We start from the raw sequence: 27,097 nt of genomic DNA on the forward strand, positions 1-27,097 counted from the left end.
GGTCAAGTGTAAAAAATATATATCTTTGCATTTTGATATGATTTGACAACCTAGTATTCTGTACGACCATGAGTCATGATTGATGCATAGGGGCGTGTCCACATCCATTTGCCACGCCTCTTGTACGTTTGGGGTTCCCGATGGGCCCGACTGTGAGCCAGACGAAACCCAAGACCTCATCCGGTACAGACCATCAGAGAGAGCCTGAAACATGACCACCAACATCCGATACAAGAGCAGGGTGATGAAATCCGGTAAAGAAGAAGCCGCAGTCACTGTTATTACAGTCTTTGAGTGTTTTTGAGAGAATTAAATGATGATTTTTCTCTTTTCATCCTTCGCTCGTGCATCGGACCTGCTGCCGCTGGTGGTGGTGCTGATGCTGCGCTCGCATGTAGAGGACAGCGAGGTGAGAAACCCACGACACGCATCGCATCATTTCACTTCTTTTTTTAAACCACGACGCGTTTTGCGCAACGTAACCGCGTACCGCACTGCTTGCGCGTGTCAGATGTGTTTAATGCATTCAGTATGTTGTTTATAGATCCATCGCTGTTATATACATTTACATGCTTCTGTGTTTGAGCTGGAAAACGATCCAGCAGATTGTGCTGACGGTTTTACACCCAACATCAGCTGACGCACTTTATTTCTCACGAGCTCCTCCGGACCGTCGTGCATCAGACCGGATGTCATGACACGCGTTCATCTGTGACTTATCATAAATGCGTTTCGTGATTAGAGTCCTGATGCCTTTATTGTACAATGTGCGCCTGGTGAGCTGTTAGATGATGCTGATGCTGCTGTGCCTTTCCCAAGTCGTCGCCATGGTTACAGGAGCATCAGTGTGGGAGGTTTACTCACAGCATCGCAGGTTATAATAAACATCGTATTTGAAAAGCTGCATATGTGCATCCTGGGGTTTTAAGACTCAGATAGTCACACACGGGTGGTCGTGATGTACCATTCTTCCGAGTCATATGTCGTTCATGTGTGATGTGCGCAGTCTTTGTGTAATCCATCAAATAGTTGCACAAGTGCAATGTTGATTGATTCCTGTGGAAACTGATTTTCAGTTGTTGGGGCTTGGCGTGTTTGTCTCTTTGTTAATAGTCAATAAGCGTTAGGTGTGATTTGCTGTTAGCTGTAGAGCTTTTTTTTTTACATAATGTTGATTTTAGTGGATTTCCGTATAAAGACTTTCAAACTTTTTGGTCGACTTCAAGAGCACACCAGAGATGATCTCATAGCTAACAGTCAATGGCTCAAACCACAGAGAATGTGCACTGCTCCAGAAGCATGGATAGTACTGTGGTTTAGTAGCTAATGATAAAAAGCGGGTTACGCATTGCTGCCTGCTGTTGGAAATAAAACATCATTTATTCCATTAGATTCTCTGTTGTAAGTCACGTTGGATCAAAGCCGCGTGTGGTGTCATGATGTGAGTTTTCAATTTGATCTACATACTGAAGATGTGCACGAGATTTGAGATGCCCACACAAAACAGACATGCAACAGCTTACACCCACACACACTTAAATGCTCTCTCAATTTACTCTCTCCATCTCTCTCTCTCTCTCTCTCTCTCTCTCTCTCTCTCTCTCTCCATCTCTCTCCATCTCCCTCTCTCTCTCTCCTCCATCTCTCTCTCTCTCTCCATCTCTCTCTCTCTCTCCATCTCTCTCTCTCTCTACATCTCTCTCTCTCTCTCCCTCTCTCCCTCTCTCCCTTCTCTCCATCTCTCCATCTCTCCATCTCTCTATCTCTCCCTCTCTCCCTCTCTCCCCTCTCTCCCTCTCTCCCTCTCTCCCTCTCTCTCTCTCTCTCTCTCTCTCTCTCTCTCTCTCTCTCTCTCTCTCTCTCTCTCTCTCTCTCTCTCTCTCTCTCTCCGTCTCTCTCTCTCTCTCCGTCTCTCTCTCTCTCTCCGTCTCTCTCTCTCTCCGTCTCTCTGTCTCTCTCTCCCTCTCTCCCTCTCTCCCTCTCTCCATCTCTCCCTCTCTCCCTCTCTCCCTCTCTCCCTCTCTCTCTCTCGCTCTCTCTCTCTCTCTCTGTATTGATGTTTAATAACTTAATGGTCTGGAAGGCTTACTGGCACTTTCTCTGTGAAAAGGTCATTTCTTTGCCACAGTGTGCTGTCAGTTTTGTGTATGTGTGTGACAGCTGGTTGAAATGAGATTCTTTTGATCATAAAGTCAAATGGCTTGTGCTGTTGCTCAAATGCCACAGCAAGAAACATCCGTCTCAGCACCCTGTCGAGACGAGCAGCACTGCCCGTTTATATATTTAACAAATGAATTCATTTTCATCTTTAAAGGGACAGTTCACCCAAAAATAAGAATTCTGTCATCGATTATTCTCACTCATGTGTGTGTAAACTGTATGTGACTCTGTCTTCTGTCAAACACAAAAGAAGAGATTTCATATGCTCGGCACTTATTTGCCACTTATAAAAATCCATCAAATAATTACACAAAAGCCGACCTGTGATCTGCGCGTTTGACCCTGTGTGACGCTCGTGACGGCAACTTTGAGCTTGAATTGCTCTTGGTGAAAAGATAAGATGTGCCTGTCCATGCAGATATTCCTGTCGTGATGCTAAAGTGTTGTGGGGGCGGTTGCTAGGGAGATCCTTTGCGGTTGCTAAGGTGTTCATTTTGTGTTGTTGCTTTTGCTGTGCAGTTTATATGGTATGTTGTTAAGGGTTTCTAATGGTTGGTTGCTAGGGTCTTCTTGGTCCTTGTTAAGAGTGTCAAAAAGAGCATATTCTGATCTCAATAACTCGGGTCACCCCTCCAGTTTTTGATCGTCATCTGCCTAGTAAATGAACAGCACATCTCATGTGTGTAGCGCAAACAGTTCAGGATGAATTAGACATCAAAGATGCCCAGTGACCATCTTATTTATTTGAGCTTAAATGTTTAATTTAGCAGACAACAAAAAACCAGAGGCCAATTTGTTTGGCTATGTTTTTGAGTCTTGGGAAGTATGATTGTTTCATGTTTTCACTCTGGTGTGAGAGTTCCAGGTGGCATACAGACCTGACAGCTGGACAGTGAGTGGGGTTCTGTTTTCCACTTTTGGGAGAAGGGAGGAGGCAGGGACCATTGTGTCACTCAGAGACATCTGCTCTCATCTATTCACGAGACCCCCTCTGAACCCCTCCAGCCCCCCATCAGCAGGCTTATCATCTATATGCAAGACCAATAACCCCCCCCTCCATCAAACCTCTTAGGGGCAGACTGTCATGTGTACATTTTTATGTGTACAATGAAAGTCAATAGGGTTCAGTGTTGTTTGGTTATCAACATTGGTGTCTGGTTCACAACTCAAATCAAGTCAATTGGTTACATATTTGAGTCTTTACGAGAGTCAGCGAGTGCTTTTGTTATGTCACGTTTCAGAAATCACTATTTTAAATGCTTAGCTTCTACATTTGTATTTTGAAATGAGTTTGTGCCTTTCCTATTGAGAGATGCCTGTTGTCCTCTGGAACAGCAGCGCCCCCTGTTGATGTACAGTTAGATTTGCACTTGAAAGGCTCAGTTTTAAGTTTTCATAATAGCACACAGCATTTCACATTTTATCTAAAGCTACTCACAACGGTGAGAAAAACAACAATGCAATTCACCCTAAGCTGGCAGTAATGTGAAAATACTGGCTGTGTATGCTGTCTGTAGTATATACTGTTTAAAGATGTATTATCCATCTTTCAATAACTGTGAAATAATTGGACTCACGTCACAAACATCACAAAAAAAGACATTGAAATAAAGAAACAATGTAACGGTATAAAAGAGCAATTTTAAGTGGAAAGAGTGGAGGATTCACAAAAGTGCGCCTCGCGAAGAAAGAAAATAAAACTGAAAGTCACAGTCTGTGGAAAAGCGGTGTGCCAGTCTGGCAAGGGTGCGGCTCCGTCTTACTAAATGTGTCTCACACACACACACAGCCGTCTGTGGAAATAAGTGGGGGAGAAACACACGACCAAATGAATGAGTGTTTTTTCTCCCGGTTTCAGCTTCCCCCCCTTTCCTGTCTGAAATTGCTTCCATGCGTTTTTCTCTTTACGTTTCTCTCTCTCTCTCTCTCTCTACCTTCATTTCTGTGTCTTTCATTTACTGGCGTGAGGATTCCACTGCCAGCCTGAACGCAGAGTGTTGGAATGTGCCATGAGCCGGAGAACGGTTTAAAACAAGGAAAAGGGAAACAAACATAGAACGAGAGAGAGAGAGAGAGAGGGGAGGCTTTGACGGCAGGAGGACCCTTTTTGAGGACCGTTGTATTGAGTCGTCTGGTCCAGGATGGACACCATGATGCTTCAGGAGAAACTGGTGGAGAAACTTCTGTGCCCTCGAACCCGAACCACTCGACAGAAGGTTGTGCGTTCAATAGTCCTGTAAAAATATATATTTACAGAAAAGAAAATGTAAAGATCTTTACTTATTTTTCAGTGTGGGCTGAGAATTGGCCGTGTTCTGTTTCTAGAATGACAGCGGAAACACCAGTGAGATGGTCCGGCTGTGAGATGATCATGTTTGGCTGTCGTTTCAGGGTGTTTTGATGCTCTTCAATGGGGCCTTGTGTGTGTGTCTGTGGCCTCTTCATTTTGTCTACGTTGGTTTAATAAATATTTTTTGTTTGCGTCCGCTGCATAACAGTGAGTGCTGTCAATGTCTGCGTCTCTATTTTAAGAGTTTCTGACTGCTGGCCAGTTTCCGGCACAGTTGGTACTGTAGAGATGTACAGCGGGCGACTCAAAGTCACTGCGCTTCTCATGCTCCATGATTTCTGTGCCAATCTGACTGTTCACATAACTTCAGGCTTAAAGAAACAGTACACGCATAAACAGACCGTTTACCCCGTGTCATTCTGAACAGTTTATTTGAAATTTAACAATGTCAACTTATTTCCCCGTCTCCAGGATAAGCAGTATGTTGGATTCGCCACACTTCCAAATCAGGTTCATAGGAAGTCAGTGAAGAAGGGCTTTGACTTCACTCTGATGGTGGCAGGTACGTGTGAGGTCATCGGCCGTCCCCGTGGAATAAAGCCAAACACGTCAATATACAAACGACACGTTTATTTGAAAAATAAATCCGTCTTTGAAAATGTTCATGAATAATGCTTTTATTACGTTATCATCTTTTGAATGTGTTTTATTGTGTTAGAAGCTGTGTTTTATTTTCATAACTTCATCAAAACAACCCAATAGTTGATATAACTTGGAATGGATAGTAAAAAACATGTTTTTTTTAAGTTTTTAAAAGGAAGTTATCTGTGTTTGTGAACAAACTCTCCAAACACAAAGGAAATATCATGAGCTCGGTCAGTTTATAATCAACAGAAGTCGATGGAGTGAAAAACATGTTTATAATGTTTATAAACATGTTCACAGCGTACAAAAAAATACATGTTAACTCTCATAACCATAAAGACTTAAGTTTGTCGCCGTTTATTTGGTACTTTTAGACATATTCACTTCTGATTCCTATATAATACCTTTGAGAATTTGAGATCGAGACGGGTTTTTTGCACATTGCACAGAAAACTCATCAAATGTACAGGAATCATTTTGTGAAAAAATCATAATAAATCAAGAATTTGTATGTTCTCCATTTGATCGAGCGGTCTCAAGAATTTCATTATTATTCAGTCCAAGTTGTTCAATTCTATTAAAAAATATATATCATGCACATTTTATTAAATAAAATATTTGTTTTGTAAAGAAACAAAATTAAAGAAAAGTTTACTCAAGTGACTATTTATGTCGTCATTTTGCATCTCAACTACGTATAAACTGACTGTTCCATCCTATGTTTCTGGTCTACAAGCAATGGCTACTTACAATATCGCTTTTATTAACAGAAATATCAACGTGTGTGTGTGTTTCAGGTGAATCAGGTTTGGGAAAGTCTACTCTAGTTAACAGCCTCTTCCTCACGGATCTCTATAAAGACAGAAAGTTACTCAATGCTGAAGGTACAAATAGATCATCGGCCGACCCTCGGCTCCACGCCTGTCCTTTATCCGCAGAACACAAAACAAAAAAAAGGAGTATTTTCCTTGTGTAATATCTGGGTTTAATAAATTAAAATCCCTATAACAATTCACTATAAATAAAACACACAAAAAGCAAAGTTTTGTCTAAATGAAGTCCACATCTCTGGTTTCTCATGTTTAACTTTTGATCCTCCTTCATGCCGTTTGTAGAACGTATAAACCAGACGGTCGAGATCACCAAACACACAGTGGACATCGAGGAGAAAGGAGTTAAACTCAAGCTCACGATCGTAGACACGCCGGGGTTTGGAGACGCCGTTAATAATAATGAATGGTGAGAATGCTTCTGGATGCTGATCGACAACGTTCACTATATCGTCAGCTAGTTTACATGCCAGGGAATAAAGTTTCTTATAGAAGGACTTTGCTCAATGAAGAGTAAACTAACTGTGTGTGTGTTTTCAGCTGGAAGCCCATCACAGATTACATCGATCAACAGTTTGAGCAGTACTTCAGAGACGAGAGCGGACTCAACCGAAAGAACATTCTGGACAACAGAGTCCACTGCTGCCTGTACTTCATACCGCCGTTTGGACACGGGTACGACAAACACATCATGTGTGTGTTCATATGTGTGATCGCGTTTATATTTGCGGGAGTGCAATACATACCCTTAATACTAACTTAATTACTTCATAGTAAACCCCAGGTAGTAAACATGTGATGCCATGAAATAATATTTATAAGACAAACCCACCCAAAGCACATTCTGTTGTTCATGCGTGTATGCATATTTGCATGATAATATTGTGTGTGTGCGTCTGTGCACGCATTGTCCATCTGTATCATTTATTGTTGTAATGTTGACCTTATTCAAGTTGCAAACACACAAAAATAAAAATACTTGAAGTATATTTTTCAGCAAGCTAAAGCAAAGCAGGTTTAACGCCGCAGTGATACTCATTCACTTATTCAGTAAAATGAAATGAACGTGTATTCGGGTGATTTCCGAATGATTGTAATGTTTTGTGTGCAGTCTGCGGCCGGTGGATGTGGAGTTTATGAAAGCTTTACATGAGAAAGTCAACATTATTCCTCTGATATCCAAAGCCGACTGCCTCACTCCAAATGAAGTGAAGAAACTCAAAGACCGGGTAAATGGCCGCTCATATCTTTCTCTGTAAATACGGATTTAAACACTCCAAAATCACTTGCAGATGAAGAAGAAACAAGTTTCATGTTTGTGATGTTGACCTGTGGCAGGTGCGAGATGAGATCGAACGCTTCGGGATTAAAGTCTACCAGTTCCCTGAGTGTGATTCTGATGAAGAGGAGGAGTTTAAACAGATGGACAAAGAGCTGAAGGTCAGACAAACATATCACTCTTGATCTGTCATGATTTAATGCATCACACTGTACATCCATTGATCTGACGTATGAGATATCATGAAGTCATTGTCAGTTTTGTGTGTTGCGCTGTAGGAGTGTACTCCATTTGCTGTCATCGGCAGTAATACAGTAGTGGAGGCCAGAGGTCAGCGGCTCAGAGGTCGTCTTTACCCCTGGGGTATCGTGGAAGGTCAGTGATCGGAGTCTGTGACGTATGTCGCGGATGATATTTCTGCAATATCTCAGTTGAAGAGCAAATCAAACCTTTGAGATGGCAGCTGTGTTTTATGATGATGAAGTTCAGTGCTTTATTGTGTGTTTCGTTCAGTGGAGAATCAGTCTCACTGTGACTTTGTGAAACTGAGAAACATGCTGATCCGCTCTCACATGCACGACCTGAAAGATGTGACGTGTGACGTGCATTATGAAAACTACAGAGCTCACTGCATACAGGAGATGACCAGGTGTGTGTCTGTGTCTGTGTTTCTTTCTGTGTATGTTTGTGTGTGTATGTGTCTGTCTGTGTATCTGTCTGTCTGTGTTTGTGTTGTCTGTCTGTATTTCTGTGTGTGTGTTTATGCGTGTGTGTCTGTCTGTGGGTGTGTGTATGTGTGCGTGCGTGTGTGTGTGCGTGCGTGTGTGTCTGTGCGTGTGTGTGTGTGTCTGTGCGTGTGTGTCTGTGCGTGTGCACGTGTGTCTGTGTGCGTGTGTGTGTGTGTTGTCTCTGTCTATGTGTGTGTTTGCGTGTCTGTGTGCATCTATGTTTGTGTGCGCGTGTGTCTGTGTGCATGTATGTGTCTGTGTGTGTCTGTGTGCGTGTGTGTGCGTGTGTGTGTGTGTGTGTGTGTGTGTGTGTGTGTGTGTGTGTGTGTGCGTGCGTGTGTGTGCGTGTGTGTGTGTATGTCTGTGTGCATGTATGTGTCTGTGTGCATGTATGTGTCTGTGTGCATGTGTGTGTTTGTTTGTGTGTGTCTGTCTTTCTGTGTCTGTGTGCGTGTGTCTGTATGCATGTGTGTCTGTGTCTGTGTGCATGTATGTGTGCGTGTGTGTGTGTGTGTGTGTGTGTGTGTGTGTGTGTGTGTGTGTGTGCGCGTGCACGTGCGTGTGAGATTTGCTCAGTTGCAGCTGGTTTGTGAGATCATGAATGTAATTAGGGTTCATGTGTGTGTTACAGTAAACTTGCACAGGAAAACCGTACAGACAGTCCGTTACCCATCCTGCCCCTGCCAACACCAGATGTGGAGACAGAGAGACTTATCAAGATGAAGGACGAAGAGGTACAAAATCATCAGTCATATGAAGCCATGATAGTGTGTGATGTTGGATTTTATTTGCTTAAAATTTCTACATTTTAGTTGATTCAACAACCATAGCTTTGTTTTATTTCGTCAAAACATGAAAATGTACAAAATGATGGAGAGTCGTATGTTTTTTTATTAGTGTTGTAGTACTCGAGACCATTTTTTGATGGTCGTGGTCTTGCCTCGGTCTCGACTGTCTTTGGACTCTGTCTTGTCTTGGTCTAAGATTTGTTTTCAAGACCACAACTGTTGGAAGGACAATGAAATGCTGTTGCATTGTCTGATTTAAGTGTTAACAGCCTTAATGTGATTGGATGTAAAACTTTAAAAGCAATCAGTGACTTATTTCTTATTAGATTTAGATTTCAGAAAGTTCAGGGAGCAATAAAGTGATATGCTATACAGTAGCAATAATACAATAGGTGCTTATGCTATTGATAAAAGTTACTAGTTTCAACAAAAGCCAGACCAATACCTGTTGAGAGAAAGTTATTTTAATTGTTTTGCGTTACCGTTGTGGTGGTAAGAGATGAATATGCGATTGTCCTAAAATAAATCTGTCAACAAAATCAATACAAAGGTCCACGATATCCAAGATGTGATTTCAAACAAGCTAACTGAACAAGGTTCTTTATATTATAACGTCTGACATGATCTGAAAACGTGGTATTGATTTTAGACAATTATTCGATAAAAGTGACTTTAATGACTTTAATTTTAGACACAATTACAAACAGTTGGTTAGTCCTAAACAAATCTAGAACAAACCAGAACATTTGTGCATCTATAAACAACACACATCTATTTTGCCACTCGGAGAACGTTAAAAACGCTTGATTCTGTTATTATGACTCCTTGTATGTGGATCTCTAAGATGAATATTAGGAGTGCTGGACTTGATCTTGAATCGGTCTCGACACCCTCTGGTCTTGGTCTCGGTTTAGGCGGTCTCGACTACAACACTATTTTTTATATTCCATCGTTCAATCAACTATAGTATGCATACTTTGTTTTTAACCAATGTGACTCACAAGTGCTGTTTCGTATCCGCAGCTCAAGAGGATGCAAGAGATGCTGGAAAAAATGCAACAACAAATGCACGAGAAAGACCAGTGATGTACACACACGGCAGCTCTCAGATGTGAACGCATTTAAATGATACTGTAGAAATATGCTGACATCTACAGGTTTGTCCGACACACAGTTTTACATTTGCTGTACGTTCAACGCCTGGTGCTTCGGTCTGCCTGAATCAAACACAGCGCAGCTGTTATGTGATATCATTCATGACAAATACTAGCCACGATGAGGAGCGTAAACAAACCTGTGTGTATTTAACTTAAATTAACTTTAAAAATATCTAATTTATATGGCCTTTTTTATTTGCTTAGCAAGACCAATGTGTTGTTTCTGGAACAACGCTGGAGTTTATCAATATAAACAAATGCGCTTGAGAGAGAGAATTTGTTATATTTCTGCTCATTGGCAGTTTTGTTTAGTGCTTGAACTTGGTGAATGTGAAAATACGGTTCATATTGTTGTCGATAAACACTCAGTTCAGACTGCTGATCTTTTGTTGGTTTAATTATGACAACCGTAACATTTTCTTCAAGCAGAGCCGGTATATTTATACTGTTATTGTATAAAATGTTATCAATCTCGCAAATAAATGTGAATGAAACATCACCTGTCATGTACTTGTTTTATTCCCATAAGAAAGAAAAATCACAGACGAGATATCTGAGCAATACATTTTGGAGATGTTAAGTCATTTTTTTCTAATTTCTATTTGTTTATTTTCTAAATCAACGTCATGCAATAGAGTTTTATTCATTTTTATTCAATGAACTGTCCTTGATCTTCTCTGATCGATCAAGTCATCAGTAGTTCCTACATTGGTTTTATCATGTTGCTATTTTCATAGATCGACTGACAAATGTAGAACTTTGTACATAAACATACTTTTATAAAAATATCAAAGTTGCAATGACATCCATCATACTAATATTCTCAATTAAATCTACAACAATTATGATTGAATGTTAAATGAAAAATAGTAAAAGTCAACGTAATTCTTGCAGTTGAGATGCTTCAGTATCTGAGTTTCTGACTTCCTGTGATGTCATCCTCGGAGGGGGCGGAGTTAGTGTGTGTTTTATCAGTTTGACCCAGCTGTGTTTGATGTTGCAGTCATAACGCTTCCCTTCTTCTGATACCGACACACTGGTAAGACCTCCTTCTGAATATTCACTTTACCTCATTATTACACGTTAATTCTCATGCTTTTACTAAGACTTTAATTTGATAAATATATAGAAGGATGACTTTACTTCTGGTTCTCGCTGTACTTTGAGTAAACATACATGTTGTAGGTTAAAATGTGGTGCTACTGTGGTAAAATGATGTTGCTGAATAGAAACACCACGATACGGGATCATGATACAGTCTTTACATGGCACTACTGTGAGAACAACCATGTACAGTACCACCACCACACTACACACACAAATGTGGAATTCAAACATCCACAATCTTTCTAGGATTTTTGTTACTGTTGATAAAATTCTTCACTTGTATTTTTTAACTTTTATGCGAAATGTTTGTTCATCTCAAATTTGTTTGGCAAATGTTAGTCTAAGAAGTGCCGAAAAGATCATTTCCCTTTCATTTAAGATGGAAATTCAGAAAAGTGTTGAATGATCTCAATTTAGCGCACTGACATTTTCTATCTCTGCATTTTCAGCTTCCTTTCCTTCCTTTTAGTATCCTGAAATGTCAGATAACTCCAAGACAGACGTCTGTGTGTTCTGCAGCCCCGACAACATATCTAACAAATATTAAAATATTAATAGGTCTATGTCATTTGGTCTATGCCATTTCCTTCAAAAGGACAAGCATCAAATCTTTGTGCAAACTGCAAGGACGGATCAAGAAATTTGCATTGATATGTTCTTTTCTTATTGTAATTTTGTGAAGATGTTGCGGTCGTCCAATGTCCATGTGGACCAGGACACTTCTAAAAGAGATGTTTAGTCTCAGAACGTTTATTTCCTGGTAAAAAAAAAACTTAAGGCAAAGACAAATATTATCCCTACAGAAAGACACCACAAGCACACAGATCGAGAAAAACATTTCACCAAAAATACTTTGAAAATAATGTAACAATGAAGATTGTGACACTTTGTGGTTCGATTAGAATCACACTGAGACCATCAGGGTCAAAGGTCAATAAAAAAAATGTCCTAAAAGCGACGGGGAAAAGCTGTTACATCATTTGTTCGCAGATGACACTTGTTTTGATTATTTCATTATATGATGCAATGTTATTGATATGTGTTCTGCAACCGAAGAATCTTGAAAAATCTCTCTCTCTCTCTCTCTGTGTTGTAGTGTGTGTGTGTATTTGCTGTTATGAGGTGTGATCTGCTCGTGTTGAAGGTTCTTCTCTCTGTGTTGAGCACTGAGATGATGACGATGATGATGATGGTTCAGGCTGTTTGTCCTCGCATGTGTTCCTGTAAGGGCGCTGTGATAAACTGCAGTAAACGTGGCTTGACCTCGGCCACCCTGCCCTCCTCTTTCCCTCCTCACACATCCGAACTCTACCTGAATGACAACCACCTGACCTCGCTGCCCAACGACCTGCTGGAGTCCCTGCCCTCTCTGCGTCTGGCTCATCTCCACGGTAACCCCTGGTCATGTGACTGCAGCGTCCTCTATCTGAGGGGATGGCTGCTGAAGCAGAGGAATGATGCTTTGATACGGTAAACGGGAAAAGACTTACGAGAAAGTTTGAACCAAACACAATTGATCACATACAGTATGTCACACCGGTATGTGTTTCAGGAACGTCACGTGTAGCTCTCCAGCGCACCTGCGAGGCCGTCTGGTGGTCTATCTGGTGGAGGAGGAGGTTCTGGAGACCTGTCGTTATTGGATGTGCAATTTAGCGCTGGCTTCTCAGATCAGCCTCTTCATCTTCATCGTTGTTCAAGCCCTCCTGCTGGCGTCTGTCATCCTCTTCCTGCGGCGTTTTGAGCGGCTCACCCGAGAGGCCCGGCGTACGGCTGCAGAGACCTTCACAGCTGAAGACGATGCTCGGAGTAATGAATATGTCATGTTGAAAGACAGGAGCATGTAGGATGATGACGTACGTCAGGAAACTCTTGTGTTATGTCATTTTAAATGATCATTTGAAGAACTCTTTGTGCGTCAAGAAAGTAGGTTTAATAAATGTGGTGCACGTTTGTATTATTCAATTATTAATCAAATGTAGAATTTACTGTAAAATGAGTGAGGAAGATTTTTTACGTCTACCCAAATGAAAAAAGATTGTAGTGTACTATTGCATTTAATATAATAAACTATACAGTATATAAAAGATATGATGTTTTTGAACCATCCTATAGTAGATATTGAAGTATACCACAGTATTTACTACATTTTATCAATTTACTATAGTATTCCACAATGCTATATTGTTTACTATAGTTTTATATCAGTTTTGGTCCACATGTACACATGTGTATGCGTCATGTTTGGTTGTTTGTCTGTACATGTGTTTAACAGCATGTGACATGTTCAGCGTGCAAATATTTCATCTTAATAAATGAATTACTATCACTTTACAAAAAGGTGCTTTTAGTTAACATTAGTAAATGCATTAGCTTACACTGAAAAATCTAGTTTAATCATTGTTAATGTCAATACAGTTTAAGGTGCATCAACTAATGTTAACAGTGACGACATTTGATTTGAGTAAATGCTGAAATGAACATTAATTCATATTCATAAATGCTGTAGTTGCATTGTTCACCGTAGTTTATGTGAGCTAATGCATAATGTTCATGATAACAATAATAATATGATGATAAAATAATCGATTACAGCTGTTTGTGTAATACTGTTTCTATATTAAATAAAGCTCGTTTTTGTTTGCGTGAAAGTTGTATTGCTTTTACCGCAGCGGAACCAAAATGAGCGGAACTCTTTATGCGCTGCAGAAGCTCACCGGCGCCATTTAACAGTTACACCACAGGATCTACACGTGAGTTTCTCTTAAAATCTTACTGTATGAGACACATCGATAAGACATCAAAACAAATGTGTTTGTAACTCAAACATATCGCGATTCTCGTTAATACATTGTCTTTGCGCGTCGGTTCCGTTATTTAATTCGTCGGCTGATCAGGACAATTGTAAACATTGACATCCACAGTCGGCTTTTATTTCTTCCGTTAAACACACTACATATAAAAGAGATATTATATTCAATAAACTGACCTTCTGATAAACGCCTCATCGCTCAGATTGTGTGTCTGCAGGGTTCTGTCATGGGCAGATTGAGAAAGAAACACAACTGGAAAGGAAGACTGCAGAGCACATCTGCGCAGACAGCAGCTGGAGAGAGACACAGTGATGTCCAGGTGGAGATACAGGGTATGAAAACGCGTTTGATCTTAAGAGATCTAAGGGTCATCTTGAGGTACCACACATGCAGATGTATAACAAATATACCATCACAGACGTTTTTAGGTCTTTGTCTTTAAAGCACCTCTTTTGCGTTTGAAAAACAACAGCAACAATATGCATTTGACATTTATGCATTTGCATTATGCATTTTATCCAAAGCATTACACTACACGTTTGTTTCTAAGTATGTGCAATCGCCTGGATTCAATCCACGGCATTGCTAGTGCCATGATCTAACCACCGAGGCACAGGAAAGCAGACACGTTTATCAAAACTGACAGTGCATGTGGATGAACACTATTGGATCTCATTGTTGTGTAACTTGTTTCTGTGCAGAGGGCAAAGAGCTTAAAGGAGTCGATGGCTCTAACGTTCTTGTCCTGCCCGCCACCAAAACCAAGAAACAGAAAGTGGAACATCACGTGAACAAGAAGAAACCCCTGACGAAGAAACAGAGGAAGAACCTGGAGAAAGTTCTGGAGCTGAAAGAAAAGAAAGCACATGTAAGGAGAGAGCGTGTGTGTTGTTCGTGTTCAGTATTTAATGGATTCTGCTGGTTCATATGTAGTTTCTGTGTGTGTGTAGAGAGCAGAAATATTATCCAAACTGTCTGAAGTTCAACTGCCTCAGACTGAGATGAAGATGCTGTACACGACATCTAAACTGGGCATTGGAGACAAACTCTACCAGACCAAAAAGTGAGTTCTCGCTCCCTATTCTTCACATGCACTATTGATGTTATGCAGAAACAGTATTACATATTTTAGAGCTGCGTCAGGATAATTGACAAGTAGTAGAGCTTTACGCATGTCTCGTTGAATCTGTGATCAGATTGATGGATGGAGAACAGAACGGAAGTGTAACCACAGAAAAGATCAGCAGTTTGAGTGGAGCAAACAGAAAGAGACGGAGAGAAGAGGACGATGAGGAAGAAATGGATCGTGAGACATCAGACTCAGAGAGTGAAGGAACGGACTCTGATGAAGACGAGGAACAGATCGCCGAGGAGAAACCTTTAGAAAAGACCAGCAGCCCAGAGAAAGAGGACAACGAGAAGAAACAGCCGGAGGTTAAAGAGGAGGAGGAGAAGAAAGTTATAGAAATAAAAGAGATTCATCGTAAAGAGGAAGAGAGCAAACCTGCCGTCTTCATTCCTGTGGACAGACTGCCGGAGATTCAAGTAAAGCAATCAGATTTACAATGTTTGTGTCTGACTGTTTGTGAATGAAGTCAGACTACAGAAGTGTCTTTGTAATTTCAGGAAGCCCGTCTGAGGCTGCCCATCCTGGCAGAGGAACAGGTCATCATGGAAGCGGTGAGCGAGAATGAGTGTGTGGTGTTGTGCGGAGAAACCGGAAGTGGAAAAACCACACAGGTGCCTCAGTTCCTGTATGAGGCCGGATACGGCAGGTATAAACATCATTATATCAAACAGCGTGCGATCTATCATCTGTATTCTCATATAATTTCTCTCTCTCAGCTCTGGTGGGATTATTGGTGTGACCGAGCCCAGAAGAGTGGCCGCTATCAGCATGTCTCAACGTGTTGCCAAAGAGATGAATTTATCCACTGGGTATGACGTCCGGTTTATTTAAGAAGGAAGCCTCGACTTGGCATTCATACGAAGATATGTTGCGAAAGCTGTGGTGTTGTCCATTCACAGACAAACATCTAAGTTTGAGGGTAGAGCAGGTATTCTTTCTTTCTAACAGTGTGTTTGTGTGTTTAGGGTGGTGTCATATCAGATCAGGTTTGAGGGAAACGTGACAGAAAACACAAAGATCAAGTTTATGACAGATGGTGTTCTGCTGAAAGAAATTCAGAAGGTGAGACGTGTGGGACTGGGCGATATACTTAAAATGTAATGTATCGTTATCTCTAGAATCATTTCAAATGTGATTTTCTTCTGACTTGTTTTTGCACAAATCATTTTGAACATTCTATCCAAGACAGACTCCTATTTTTTCGTATTGAATGGTGATTAAAGAGAGATCGAGCAAACATGATTGTTTTTTGTAGACTTCGCTGATGATGGTATTTGGTTTAGTGTCTGTTTTCTGAAATAATACTCGTATTACACATTTAGTCTCTCTTCACACCTGTGTCACTCACTGTCACCATTTAATAATGACAAGTCACCTTTGTGCTACTCATGAAGCATATAGAGGAAGCAAAATCATCTTTGGCACTATTATTGTTTGATCTTCAGGTGTCTCAATGTCTCTCTGTATCATTGACTCTGCGTGTGTCTTGTAGGATTTTCTTCTGCAGAAATACAGTGTGATCATTATAGATGAAGCTCACGAGCGCAGCGTGTACACTGATATTCTCATCGGGCTCCTCTCACGCATCGCCCCGCTCCGAAACCGGGTAAAACACAACACATGTCCGATCGAACCAGTGTGGTAACGTTGAATGAGATTGAGATGTGAATTTGTGACGTGTGATTGGCAGAGAGGTCTACCCATGAAACTCATCATCATGTCTGCGACGCTGCGTGTGGAGGACTTCACAGAGAACCAGAGACTCTTCCGCGCACCTCCACCTGTTATCAAGGTCTCGCACAACTTCTCCATTATAGCTGGGATGCTTGAAAACACTTTTCTACAATCGATGCGGTCTTGTGTACACAGATCTATTTAACGCTTTGTGTGTGTGCAGGTGGAGGCGCGTCAGTTTCCAGTCACGGTTCATTTTAATAAACGCACACAGATGGAAGACTACACTGGAGAAGCTTTTCACAAAATCTGCAAGATTCACCGCATGCTACCGTCAGGTCAGAGACACACACATGAGTGCAGATACTACACACACACAGGCTGCAGATCTGATCACATGTGTTTTGTGTGTTTCCAGGTGGGATTCTGGTGTTTCTGACGGGTCAGGCGGAGGTTCACTCTGTGTGTCGCAGACTGAGAAAAGCTTTTCCTTACAGACCCAACCGAGAGCACACAGGTACAAACACACACGTTTGTTTTGGTATCTTTGTGGTATCGTTTTGTTTTTTATACTGACCTATTCTATCTCCAAAACTCTCACAGAAACCATTTGCCGTTTTTACATTTACTAAACAAATGGCTGCGCAATATTCGAAATATCGCGAATGTGCATATTTAACAAATTCAAATAGTTACGTATATAGTCTGATCCAAAGCTGGTCTGAAAGAACTTCCTGTTTCAGCTTTTTAACACTACACAACGATTGAACAAAATGCAAGTAACAAAAGATTTTAACCAAAATAAAATGTAAGTCCAATATCTTATATTGGATTTTTTTGAAGAAGAGTTGTGAGATTTAAGAAAATAAGTGGTCCAGAAGCACTTCCGGTTTCAGTTTTAGTGTTGACATCTTGCAAAGTGGTCTATAGTTTTTTCTATAATTTACAGGTTGATGCTGATAGCAGAGATGGTTTGAAATAAAGTAAAATATGTATGTTGGTTGTATCATTTTCAAATATATATTTTACAAACTTGAACCATTATTCTATCGCACATCGCATTATTTAGCAAATTATCACATTTTTCTTTAATATCGTGCAGCCCTATTGGTAATATATATTTTTCAATGTATTTTAAAACAATTAAAATGTATTTTAGAAAACGAAATATCGCATCGCATATGAAATATCACACTATTCTTTATTATCGCACAGCCCTTACAAATAATCATCATTGAGGATATGCATTTTACATTTTAGTAAGCATTTCCCCTAGTGTTGTTTACCAAATGTTTGTGTGCAGTACTTGTCAATACCTAAGACAAATATTTCGATACCAATATTGAATCGATACCATGCAAAACCAACATACAGGAAATAATAATAAAAAATTGATGATGAAAAAAATTGATGATGAAACATGCAAAACTTAAAATTCTGTTATTCATTTTTAAGTTTTATAATCTCTGATAACTCTTACAGTGGGTTCACACCAAGCGCGAATGAAGTGTTTTGTACGAGTAAATTACATACAAAGATGCGTGTAGACGCGAACTAGTGGCAAGCGGTGCAATGACACAGAAATATTTGTCAGATTGCGTCACTCACGTGAAAATTTCCTGCGATTTAATAAAGAGCGTGGAACGCGTTGTTCGCATTTGGCGTGAACCCAGCATTACAACTCAGCATTTAAATGTTTTATTATTTAAATAATGGACATAAAAACTAGCTAAGACATTCACTCCAATACATTACAATTCATTAAAATAAATCTTTTTACAGCATTTATTAATATTATTAATGTTCAGGCTGTTGTTATTCACATACGCTTCCTGTTGCTTTTAAAATTCTTTAAACAGGTTGGTCGGCATGTCTGTCGGTGACATGCTTTGGCTCTTTTGGTCCGCGCAGATTTTGCACAGTTCACCTAATAATGAAGATTCTGTCATCATTTACTCACTATCAGGTGCATCTGTATACATTTCTTTGTTCTGTTGAACACGAAGAGAGATATTTGGAAGAATGTTGGCAATTTTCAGTTCTGTGACATCATTCACTACCACAGTAGACTTTGTTTTTCTGGGGCACCTTGGACTATCATTACATTTTTCCTACTGTGGTAGTCAATGATGAATTGGAAATTGCTAACATTCTTTAATACGTCTTTCTCTGTGAACATCTGAACAAAGACATTTATACCGATTTGAAGCAACCCGAGGGTGAGTAAATGAGGACAGAATTTTCATTTTTGTGTGAACTGTCCCTTTAACTCCAAGCTGTAATGCATCTTCGTCTTCGTGCATCTGCTTCATTGACATGCCGCGAACAGGTGGAAAAGGCACTTATGTTTGCCGCCATGACTTTTATTTCGCACCCCGGAAGCAGCTGCGCATATACAAGGAAAGTTGTCACTGAGGGCACATACGTCCGCGCACACACGACTGCCGCAGAGGAAAGCTTTGAAATGCTCGCTTTATTAAAGTACCTGTACCAAATAAACGAGAAATTATGTTGTTTTAACAGAAGGAATCGCTGTACTTTTCTAGCACCGGTCTATCGTGCGACACTAAATGTGTTTTATTTCACACGGACACCATGACGTAGTGAGCTTCAATTTGTTTGGATGGTTTTATGGATGTCTGTATGATAAAAATTTGCTGAATCACTGAAGTGTCAGGACATCTGGAAGAGATGAGAAAGACTTGAGCTACATTCTTCATTTTGTTTTGACAGATTCTGTGGACGCTGAAGTGTTGAGGACATCCAGAAGAGCAAAGAAAAAGAATGTGGTATGATGTCATGTGCTAAACATGCAATGTTGTGAGGTCACGTGACCGCAGAGACACGCAACACCGATAGAGACGTTTGACGTTCTTTCACATTCAGTTTTTGAATCTGTCTGTCTGCCAGTGTCTTCCGAAGATCAGTCTGGATAATTACTCGGCTCTTCCAGTGGATGAGGGTGATGAAGACCGTCAGGCTGGCATTGATGAAGATGATGGAGAGGGTTCAGATCTGGAGCTGGAGCTGGGTGATCATCTAGACAGCGATCAAGGTGAGACACACACACGGGCGTCTATAATCTGTGTTTGTGTGTATGTGTCACTCATGAATGTTTATCATTTTAGAAGAGAAGAGTGACCCGTCCATTCCTCTCTATGTGCTGCCTTTGTATTCTCTGCTGGCGCCTGAGCAGCAGGCCAAGGTTTGTGTAATAATATGGATATCCTAATATTAGATTTATATTCGATATCTTTGTAGATTACACATTGAATAAATACAGATGTTGATTTACATGCGTGTGCGTGTGTTCAGGTATTCCGTCCGCCTCCTGCCGGAGCGCGTCTGTGCGTTGTTGCGACCAACGTGGCCGAGACGTCTCTGACCATTCCCGGCATCAAATATGTCGTGGACTGCGGCCGCGTGAAGAAGAGGTTTTATGACCGAGTGACGGGCGTCTCCACCTTTAAGGTCACATGGATCTCACAGGCTTCAGCCAATCAGAGGGCAGGAAGGGCGGGCAGAACGGAGGCGGGACACTGCTATAGGTGAAACATGTCAAATAATTTTTCACAGCAGTTGACTCAATTCTGAAATGTGTAATGTTAAGGTGTTTGTGTGTCTGTGTGTGTGTAGGTTGTACTCTTCGGCTGTGTTTGGAGATTTCAGCTTGTTCTCGGAGGCTGAAATCACTCGCCGGCCCGTCGACGACCTCGTTCTTCAAATGAAAGATCTCAACATTGAAAAGGTCCACCGCATGACAGTTGTATGTCAGTTGTGTGTCTGAATCACGCGCGTGTTATAAATCGACGTTTGTGTGTGGTCAGGTCGTGAATTTCCCGTTTCCCACACCACCCTCCACCGAGACTCTGATCTCTGCAGAACAGCTTCTCATCTCACTCGGTGCGCTGGAGGAACCGCCTCGGCGGGGACGGTGAGTCTGCTTTTAACCCCTATGATTGTTTGTTATTCTTAAATTCTAGATGAGCCATTATCTGTTTCTGTTAGGTCTGGAATGTAAATGTAGTGTTTTTCGTAATTGTCTGACCATTTTGTCAAAACATTTTAGGTACAGAATTTGAGAGACCTCATATTTGCTATAAGCATAAATCACCATCGTAGTTGGTTACATCCAAGCTTATGGTTATTTCCCTTCATATTATTGGTTATATGTTCATATTATGTTAACATAAATGTTATTATGTTGGCTCGACAAAGCCAACATTCTGATCTGCTATATAAACTTCTTCTGGGACTAAAGGTTTTGCATCTAACTGGTCCTAGAGCTTTCAAGACGCTACATAAACCAAACGTTTCACAGACCTTCAGACCGGCATAAAGACGTGTGCTATATCATTTCTATCTGATCCGGTTTTCGAAAACCAGACTATCAAAACCACCATTAACATTTTACTAACTTTGACCGCTCAGAGCGAGGATTTCATAGAAACTTGCAGGGTACCACCTTTGAAGAGGCTGGCAGGGTCTGTAAGAACATGCACAATGGGGTGTAAGAGCCACCCGAAATTCCCATAGACTTCTAATGGGGCAGGAAATACGCCCATTTAATGGAATTATAAAAGGCCCAGATGGATATCTTTGCAGCACAGTGTCAGAGACAAAGAGGGTCGGCTTATTTTACTCAGGCATCCAATCAGTCTCTCAGGATCATCATCAAGATAACAAGCCACGGCCATAGCAACGGTTTACGGCACCGACTCCCCTTATAAAAGGCCCAGATCGATATCTTTGCAGCACAATTTCGCGGAGAAGAGGACATCCCAAATGAGGGGCGGGAGTGAGATGGCTTGCAATATGATGGATGACACGACAACAATAAGAAATCTGTTAAATGTTTCACAAATTCAGTTTTTTCTGTTTTCGTTTTTCTGGATTGGTGTGTTCCGTCCTTTACTATACAATAGTAAAATATTTTTCCCTCGTGCAGCGCCAAGTTCAGTCTAAGTAACATAAGTGTTAATTCATAACCCAAACATTCATTAAGTGACAAATGTTTGGAAACGGTCATCTGCGGGTGTTTTTATGTGGAGATGCTATGGTTTTACAGAAGACGAGTACTAGCACAAAACATGGAAATGAAAGCTGTCAATGAGTGTCATAAATAATGGAACCTCTCTTGTGTTTCTCTCTTTCAGGTTGAATGAAATGGAGCGAGCGCGTCTATCATGTCCCATAAGCCCTCTGGGTCGTGCGATGGCGGCGTTCCCCGTATCACCGCGTTACGCTAAGATGCTCGCTCTGGGCCGTCAGCAGGGCTGTATGCCGTACATCATTACTATAGTGTCCGCCATGACCGTCAGAGAGATCTTTGAGGAATATGACAGGTGATTAAATAAATGCATTTTAGTATAAAACATTAGGAAGCGCTCACCCTGACTGGTGTTCCTGTGGTTCTCTGTGGTGTTCAGGCCTGCGGGCAGCGAGGAGGAGAGCAGCCGGATGTCAGGGAAAAAGGCCCGGTCGGTTCAGATGAAGAGGTTATGGGCGGGTCAGGGTCAGTCGCTTCTGCTGGGAGATCTGATGGTTTTATTGGGTATGTACGTCAGGTTTTGATCAGATGGAGGAGGTGTCCAGTGAATGTCATTGATTCTGATTGGTGGGTGTTTAGGGGCGGTGGGCGCGTGTGAGTTTGCGGGATGCTCTCAGCAGTTCTGTGAGGGGAACGGCCTGCGTTACAAAGCCATGCTGGAGATCCGCAGACTGAGAGGACAGCTGACCAATGCAGGTACACGCGCACATGCACGCATGGAGACGGATATTGAGAAAGAACGTTTACGAAACATCTGAACTACGACACATTTAACTCTGCAAAACAGAGTGCCAAGCTATAGCCTCTCTCTCTCTCTCTCTCTCATTTATTCGCATAAATACTGCCAAAATCTTTTACATAAAACAAGAAAAACAAACAATAAAGTTAAATTGAAGTGTCCTGGTTAAGAAAATATAATATAGAATGTAATGCAAAATGTATATAAATGGACATTTATTCAAACATTAAGAATGTGGTGTACTGCAAGGGGCCATTCAGACAGAACACATCTCTGCGTCTAAAAATGCGACACACGCAGAGCTCAGAGAATCGCTTTTGAGACGCGATGCAATAACGACAAATATGGAAATAACAGAAACAGCAGATTTGATAGATAAGAGTCAAATAAAACAGTTTTCTTCATATGACATTTACATTTTTACATTTAGGCATTTGGCAGACGCTTTTATCCTTTACATTTATACACAGGTATCTGCAATCCCCTTGGATCCAACACACAACCTTGTGTTGTTAACACAATGCTCTTACCACTGAGCTACAGGAAAGCTTTTAAACTTTTGAATAGCCTCGCACACGAGCGCTGCGTTTTTAAGACGCGAGCGTAACGATCATACACCATGCGATCTTCACTAGAGCAAATGGTGCAATTTGGGAAGAGCGAGGGGGTTTTGACACCGCAATAAATCCTGTCATTTCTTCCAACCCTGCAGTACACTTAAATGAGATTAAAATGTTAAATTAAGTGATTTTTAATGTTTCATCTATTAATTGGCCACAGCCTTAATCCTGATTGCACCACATGACATTGTTTATCTTCAAATTAATTCATTTCCTTGAGATTGTTTTATAAATCTTTAGTATTTCAAGTGTTAAGTGACAAAGTTTTCGAGTTTTGCGAATTGCGTCATATTTTTGTTCTATAATTTTGTCGTCTTAAAACTTAAATGAACAAAATGAAACAAAAAAAGTCCTGAAAATAGCATTCAACTGATTTAAATGTTTAAAAAATACCGTTCACTTAAGCATACTGTATCAGACATTCAGATTTTATTTTTAATTTAATAACATTATTAGTAATATTCACATTAAGTTTTCTTAATATTTGCAATGTCAAACCATATATGTACAGTATATATGTCAACTTTCCAAGTATAAATAAAAAATGATAAAATATATAAATAAAAATATTATAAACAAACATGTAGAGATAACAAAGCTTTTATAAATTCACATTCATCAATTCCTGATAATTGTCCTTTCTGTCATTTTCAAGAATTAGTTTTCCTTTCATTCTTTGCTAAAAGTTTTTTCAGACTTTGGTTTTATTTTTAGACGAAAAATGAAAGAAGAATAAGTGACATATTGATTTGTTTTTGAACGGAGAAAACTGAGAAGGATAATAATATTGAGGTTTGTTTTGTGTTTTGTTACAATATGAAAATAAATATGGCTTTACGAGTAATACGAAAATCAGTTTTGTTGTTGTAGAAAATGTATTTTTCTGAGAAACGTCTCTAACTTGGAATGCACAATAAATAAATATGTATATTTATTTGTATATGTATGTAGAGTATTATTGATGATCTCTCTCTCTCTGTCAGTGAACAGTGTGTGCGCTGACGCCAGTGTGTTCGTGGATCATCAGATGGCTCCTCCCACAGACGCTCAGGTGGTTTATCTCAGGCAGATCGTACTAGCAGGTTTAGGAGATCATCTGGCCAGACGAGTGCAGAACGAAGACCTGCTCGATCCCAAATGGAGAAACGGCTACAAGGTGTCACACTGAACCTTTCTCTCGCTCTCTCGCTCTCTCTCTCTCTCTCGATCTCTCTCGATGAGCTGACATGTGATGTATATGAACGTTCATATGTGTCGCAGACTCCACTTCTCGATGAGCCGGTGTTTATTCATCCATCATCTACTCTTCACAAGACACTCCCTGAGTTTGTTGTTTATCAGGAGATCATGGAGACGACAAAGATGTTCATGAGAGGTGTGTGTTTGTAGATGCTTTCAATGAACACAATTCTTAACTTCGTAAGCATCTCCAGAGGATCACATTGATTTTGTGATGACGCAACGTTCTCGTTTCATTTCTTGCAGGAGTTTGTGGCGTTCAGCCGGAATGGATTCCAAAGCTCCTCCCACAATACTGTCACTTCAGCGCTCCGGAGAACAATCCCGCCCCCTGGTACTGCCCACAAACTGGCAGAATAAAGTGCCAACAGCAGAGCACCTTTTGTAAGACCACACCTCTTTCCTTTTATACCTTTATGTGTCTCTCTCTCTCCGTCGATCAGAGAGGTTTGAGAGGTGGATGGATGACTTTATTCCCATGTGTTTATCGAAACAGTCATGTGATACATGAATGTGCTGCTGTGTTTTTGGGTGTGTCTCTGCAGTCAGAGTCGGTTGGAAACTTCCCGCTGTTGAGTTGGATTACCCAGAAGGCCTTGAGCGATACAAACTGTTTGCAAAGTTTTTCCTGGAGGGGCAGGTAACGTTCATGTGTGTTATCGTGTGTCCGAACGAATCAAAGCAAAGTGAATAGACGTAAACTCGGTATTCGGCTCGATCCCATTTTTCTGCGAATTATTTCAACTCGAGCACGAAATTCGAGTGCGAAATTGAGACGTCTTTTTCGGCACGTCCGAACGTAATTTTCGCGTTGCTAATAATAGTAATTCTACAAGTAATACAGAGCGGGGGGAAAGTGATACTTCGAGTTTGTAAGTTCGTTACCATTAGACCATGTCGAAAACGATTGCGTGATGAATGAACCATAGTTTTTATAGTTTTAGTTTTATTAATATTTTAAATTGCCTTTTATTTTTAGATTTGTGATTTAATTTGAACATAACTTCAATACTAGATTTAGCAATTGTGGTGTATGCTTTTGTCATCTATAATTTATTTGTTCCATGTTGCAATATAAGATAAACACATTTTCATTTGAGTTTTTGTTATTAACTTATTTGAGTTGTTTTTTTGGCAATATTTCATTGTTAAGTTTTTCCTACAATGTTTAGGTCAGTGTGTTTGTTATTTGATTTCGATAAACAGAAACGTTTTCAAAATTGTAATTTTAATGAACCGAAATAACCTCGGAATGAACCGCTTCCTGTCTGAATTCTGCAGGTTTGTCCAAAGCTGCAGCAGTTCAGCACGTGTTTGCTGTCGTCACCCGCTGTAATGATGAAGACATGGGCCAAGTGAGACCAACACACCCCATCACACACACAAACACCTGCACACGTATGTGCATCAGTGTCATATAATGTCCTGTTATTGCCTTTTAGACTGCAGCCTCGAACTGAAGTTCTTCTCTCAGCTCTGGTGTCTGAGAAAGTAGACAACAAAACCTCTCTAGAGGCGGCGTGGACAAAAAATTACAAATGTAAGTAAAAGATAATTATCTTGTATGTATTCCATATCAATTAAGATGTTTTTTACCCAAATGAATAGAATCTAAAGTAAGTGTACATTGTCTTTGTAGATCTGTTATCAGCGTATTGTCAGTGGGTCCCTGAATCTCTTCATCCAAAGGTCACTAAATGCTGGCCACCCATCTGACGACCTCTGACCTCTCTGATGTACAGTAGAACTCAACCGGACCCCCCTTCATCTAACAGACTGAAAATGTTCATACACATAACTTTCAAACGAAGACTGTAATTTAATGCAAGAAGGCTTTTCAATACCTCGTGAACTGGACATTTGGAAATTTTATGGATCATAAACCAGAGCAAATAAATTTGTATGATGTTTTTACACAATCTCATAGTCTGGATGATGTTTTGTTTGTTCTTGACATTGCGGATTTACCCGAGCGCTTACTGTTTTACTCTTGAACATCAAGACCTTTCATTAGGCAATACGCTGTTTCAATGCGGTTTCTCAGGGTGTAGGACTGGATCCTTCAGATCTCGTAAAGTGAGTTTATAAATCGCCCCCTCCCGAGCTCTCCTGATACTGGCACAGGATGTGAATTCAAGAGGGTGGATTGATTCTCAGATGTGTTCTGCGTGGGGACTGAAGTGATACCGCTCACTTAAATGCGGCCTGACGTCCACCGATGCTGATGTGTGTGTGTGTGTGAGAGATTTACGCCGTTTCGCTTCTGATGTCTCTTTAATTTAAGAGCAGTACTGAAAACAAAGAGACCTTAAAATAAACTGCCGTGTCATTACAGGTGTTTATGTGAAGCTGTGTTAATACTTTAAAAGTTTATCAAGTACGGTAATTATTCCCACACACACTTAAACACACTCCCACACGTCCACTGAAGTATGAACTTGTTCGTTTGTGAGATTAAATGTAGGTCACGTCTCATAGAAATATCCAAGTGAACATATGCATGAAAACAAAACAAAAATTATAAATACTGTAGTAAACTTTACTATTGAGTATTTAATGTAGGTCACAAAGCAAAGAAATATCCAAGTAAACATATGGACATATGCATTAAAACAAATTTTTGCAATTATTGCATAAGTAAATTCTGTAGTATACTTGACTATTTACCACAGTAAACTGTTGAAAATTGAAGTATACACAACTATATTGTGATAATAACCACACTTTTTTAATGTATACTAAGTATTTTGCAGTATACTGTAGTATATTATATAAGTGTAATATGTACGTACTGTATATTATAGTAATTGCTACACTTATGTAATGTATACTATAATATAATATATAAA

At 40.3% G+C, this 27,097-nt stretch overlaps 3 protein-coding genes across 7 annotated transcripts; all 3 read left to right on the forward strand.

The window, feature by feature from the left end:
* The first annotated feature begins 131 nt into the window (after positions 1–131).
* Positions 132–10,376, forward strand: septin5a (septin 5a). Of its 3 annotated transcripts, none has more exons than XM_079466764.1 (11): positions 132–254; positions 4,922–5,012; positions 5,893–5,979; positions 6,211–6,334; positions 6,466–6,600; positions 7,037–7,154; positions 7,264–7,365; positions 7,483–7,579; positions 7,718–7,853; positions 8,564–8,666; positions 9,744–10,375. In XM_079466764.1, exons 2-11 carry the CDS (start codon positions 5,003–5,005, stop codon positions 9,804–9,806), a joined length of 975 nt encoding a protein of 324 aa, XP_079322890.1. In that variant the 5' UTR covers positions 132–254; positions 4,922–5,002; the 3' UTR covers positions 9,807–10,375. The 3 variants fall into 3 exon arrangements, with proteins under 3 accessions (XP_079322890.1, XP_079322888.1, XP_079322889.1); XM_079466762.1 differs by having other exon boundaries at positions 160–409; positions 9,744–10,376; XM_079466763.1 differs by lacking the exon at positions 132–254 and adding an exon at positions 3,952–4,376.
* Positions 10,377–10,838: 462 nt separating this feature from the next.
* On the forward strand, positions 10,839–13,632 carry gp1bb (glycoprotein Ib platelet subunit beta). 2 transcript variants are annotated; one of them, XM_079467787.1, is made up of 3 exons: positions 10,839–10,916; positions 12,081–12,454; positions 12,537–13,632. In XM_079467787.1, exons 2-3 carry the CDS (start codon positions 12,102–12,104, stop codon positions 12,829–12,831), a joined length of 648 nt encoding a protein of 215 aa, XP_079323913.1. In that variant the 5' UTR covers positions 10,839–10,916; positions 12,081–12,101; the 3' UTR covers positions 12,832–13,632. The 2 variants fall into 2 exon arrangements, with proteins under 2 accessions (XP_079323913.1, XP_079323914.1); XM_079467788.1 differs by lacking the exon at positions 10,839–10,916 and having other exon boundaries at positions 11,999–12,454; positions 12,537–13,626.
* On the forward strand, positions 13,624–26,581 carry dhx37 (DEAH (Asp-Glu-Ala-His) box polypeptide 37). Of its 2 annotated transcripts, none has more exons than XM_079467780.1 (28): positions 13,624–13,737; positions 14,015–14,129; positions 14,499–14,665; positions 14,748–14,860; positions 14,994–15,342; positions 15,424–15,572; positions 15,643–15,735; positions 15,892–15,988; positions 16,419–16,532; positions 16,617–16,718; positions 16,824–16,938; positions 17,019–17,117; positions 19,334–19,389; positions 19,511–19,655; positions 19,729–19,805; positions 19,916–20,148; positions 20,237–20,348; positions 20,428–20,534; positions 21,757–21,945; positions 22,030–22,154; positions 22,230–22,346; positions 23,993–24,165; positions 24,270–24,384; positions 24,495–24,632; positions 24,794–24,888; positions 25,530–25,603; positions 25,691–25,788; positions 25,888–26,581. In XM_079467780.1, the coding sequence occupies exons 2-28, from the start codon at positions 14,024–14,026 to the stop codon at positions 25,962–25,964; spliced, it is 3,435 nt and encodes a 1,144-aa protein (XP_079323906.1). In that variant the 5' UTR covers positions 13,624–13,737; positions 14,015–14,023; the 3' UTR covers positions 25,965–26,581. The 2 variants fall into 2 exon arrangements, with proteins under 2 accessions (XP_079323906.1, XP_079323907.1); XM_079467781.1 differs by having other exon boundaries at positions 13,630–13,737; positions 14,000–14,129; positions 25,888–26,166.
* Positions 26,582–27,097: the final 516 nt, after the last annotated feature.

The sequence above is a fragment of the Barbatula barbatula genome (assembly GCF_947034865.1).
Source record: "Barbatula barbatula genome assembly, chromosome: 11".
In the NCBI taxonomy this organism is placed as follows: domain Eukaryota; kingdom Metazoa; phylum Chordata; class Actinopteri; order Cypriniformes; family Nemacheilidae; genus Barbatula; species Barbatula barbatula.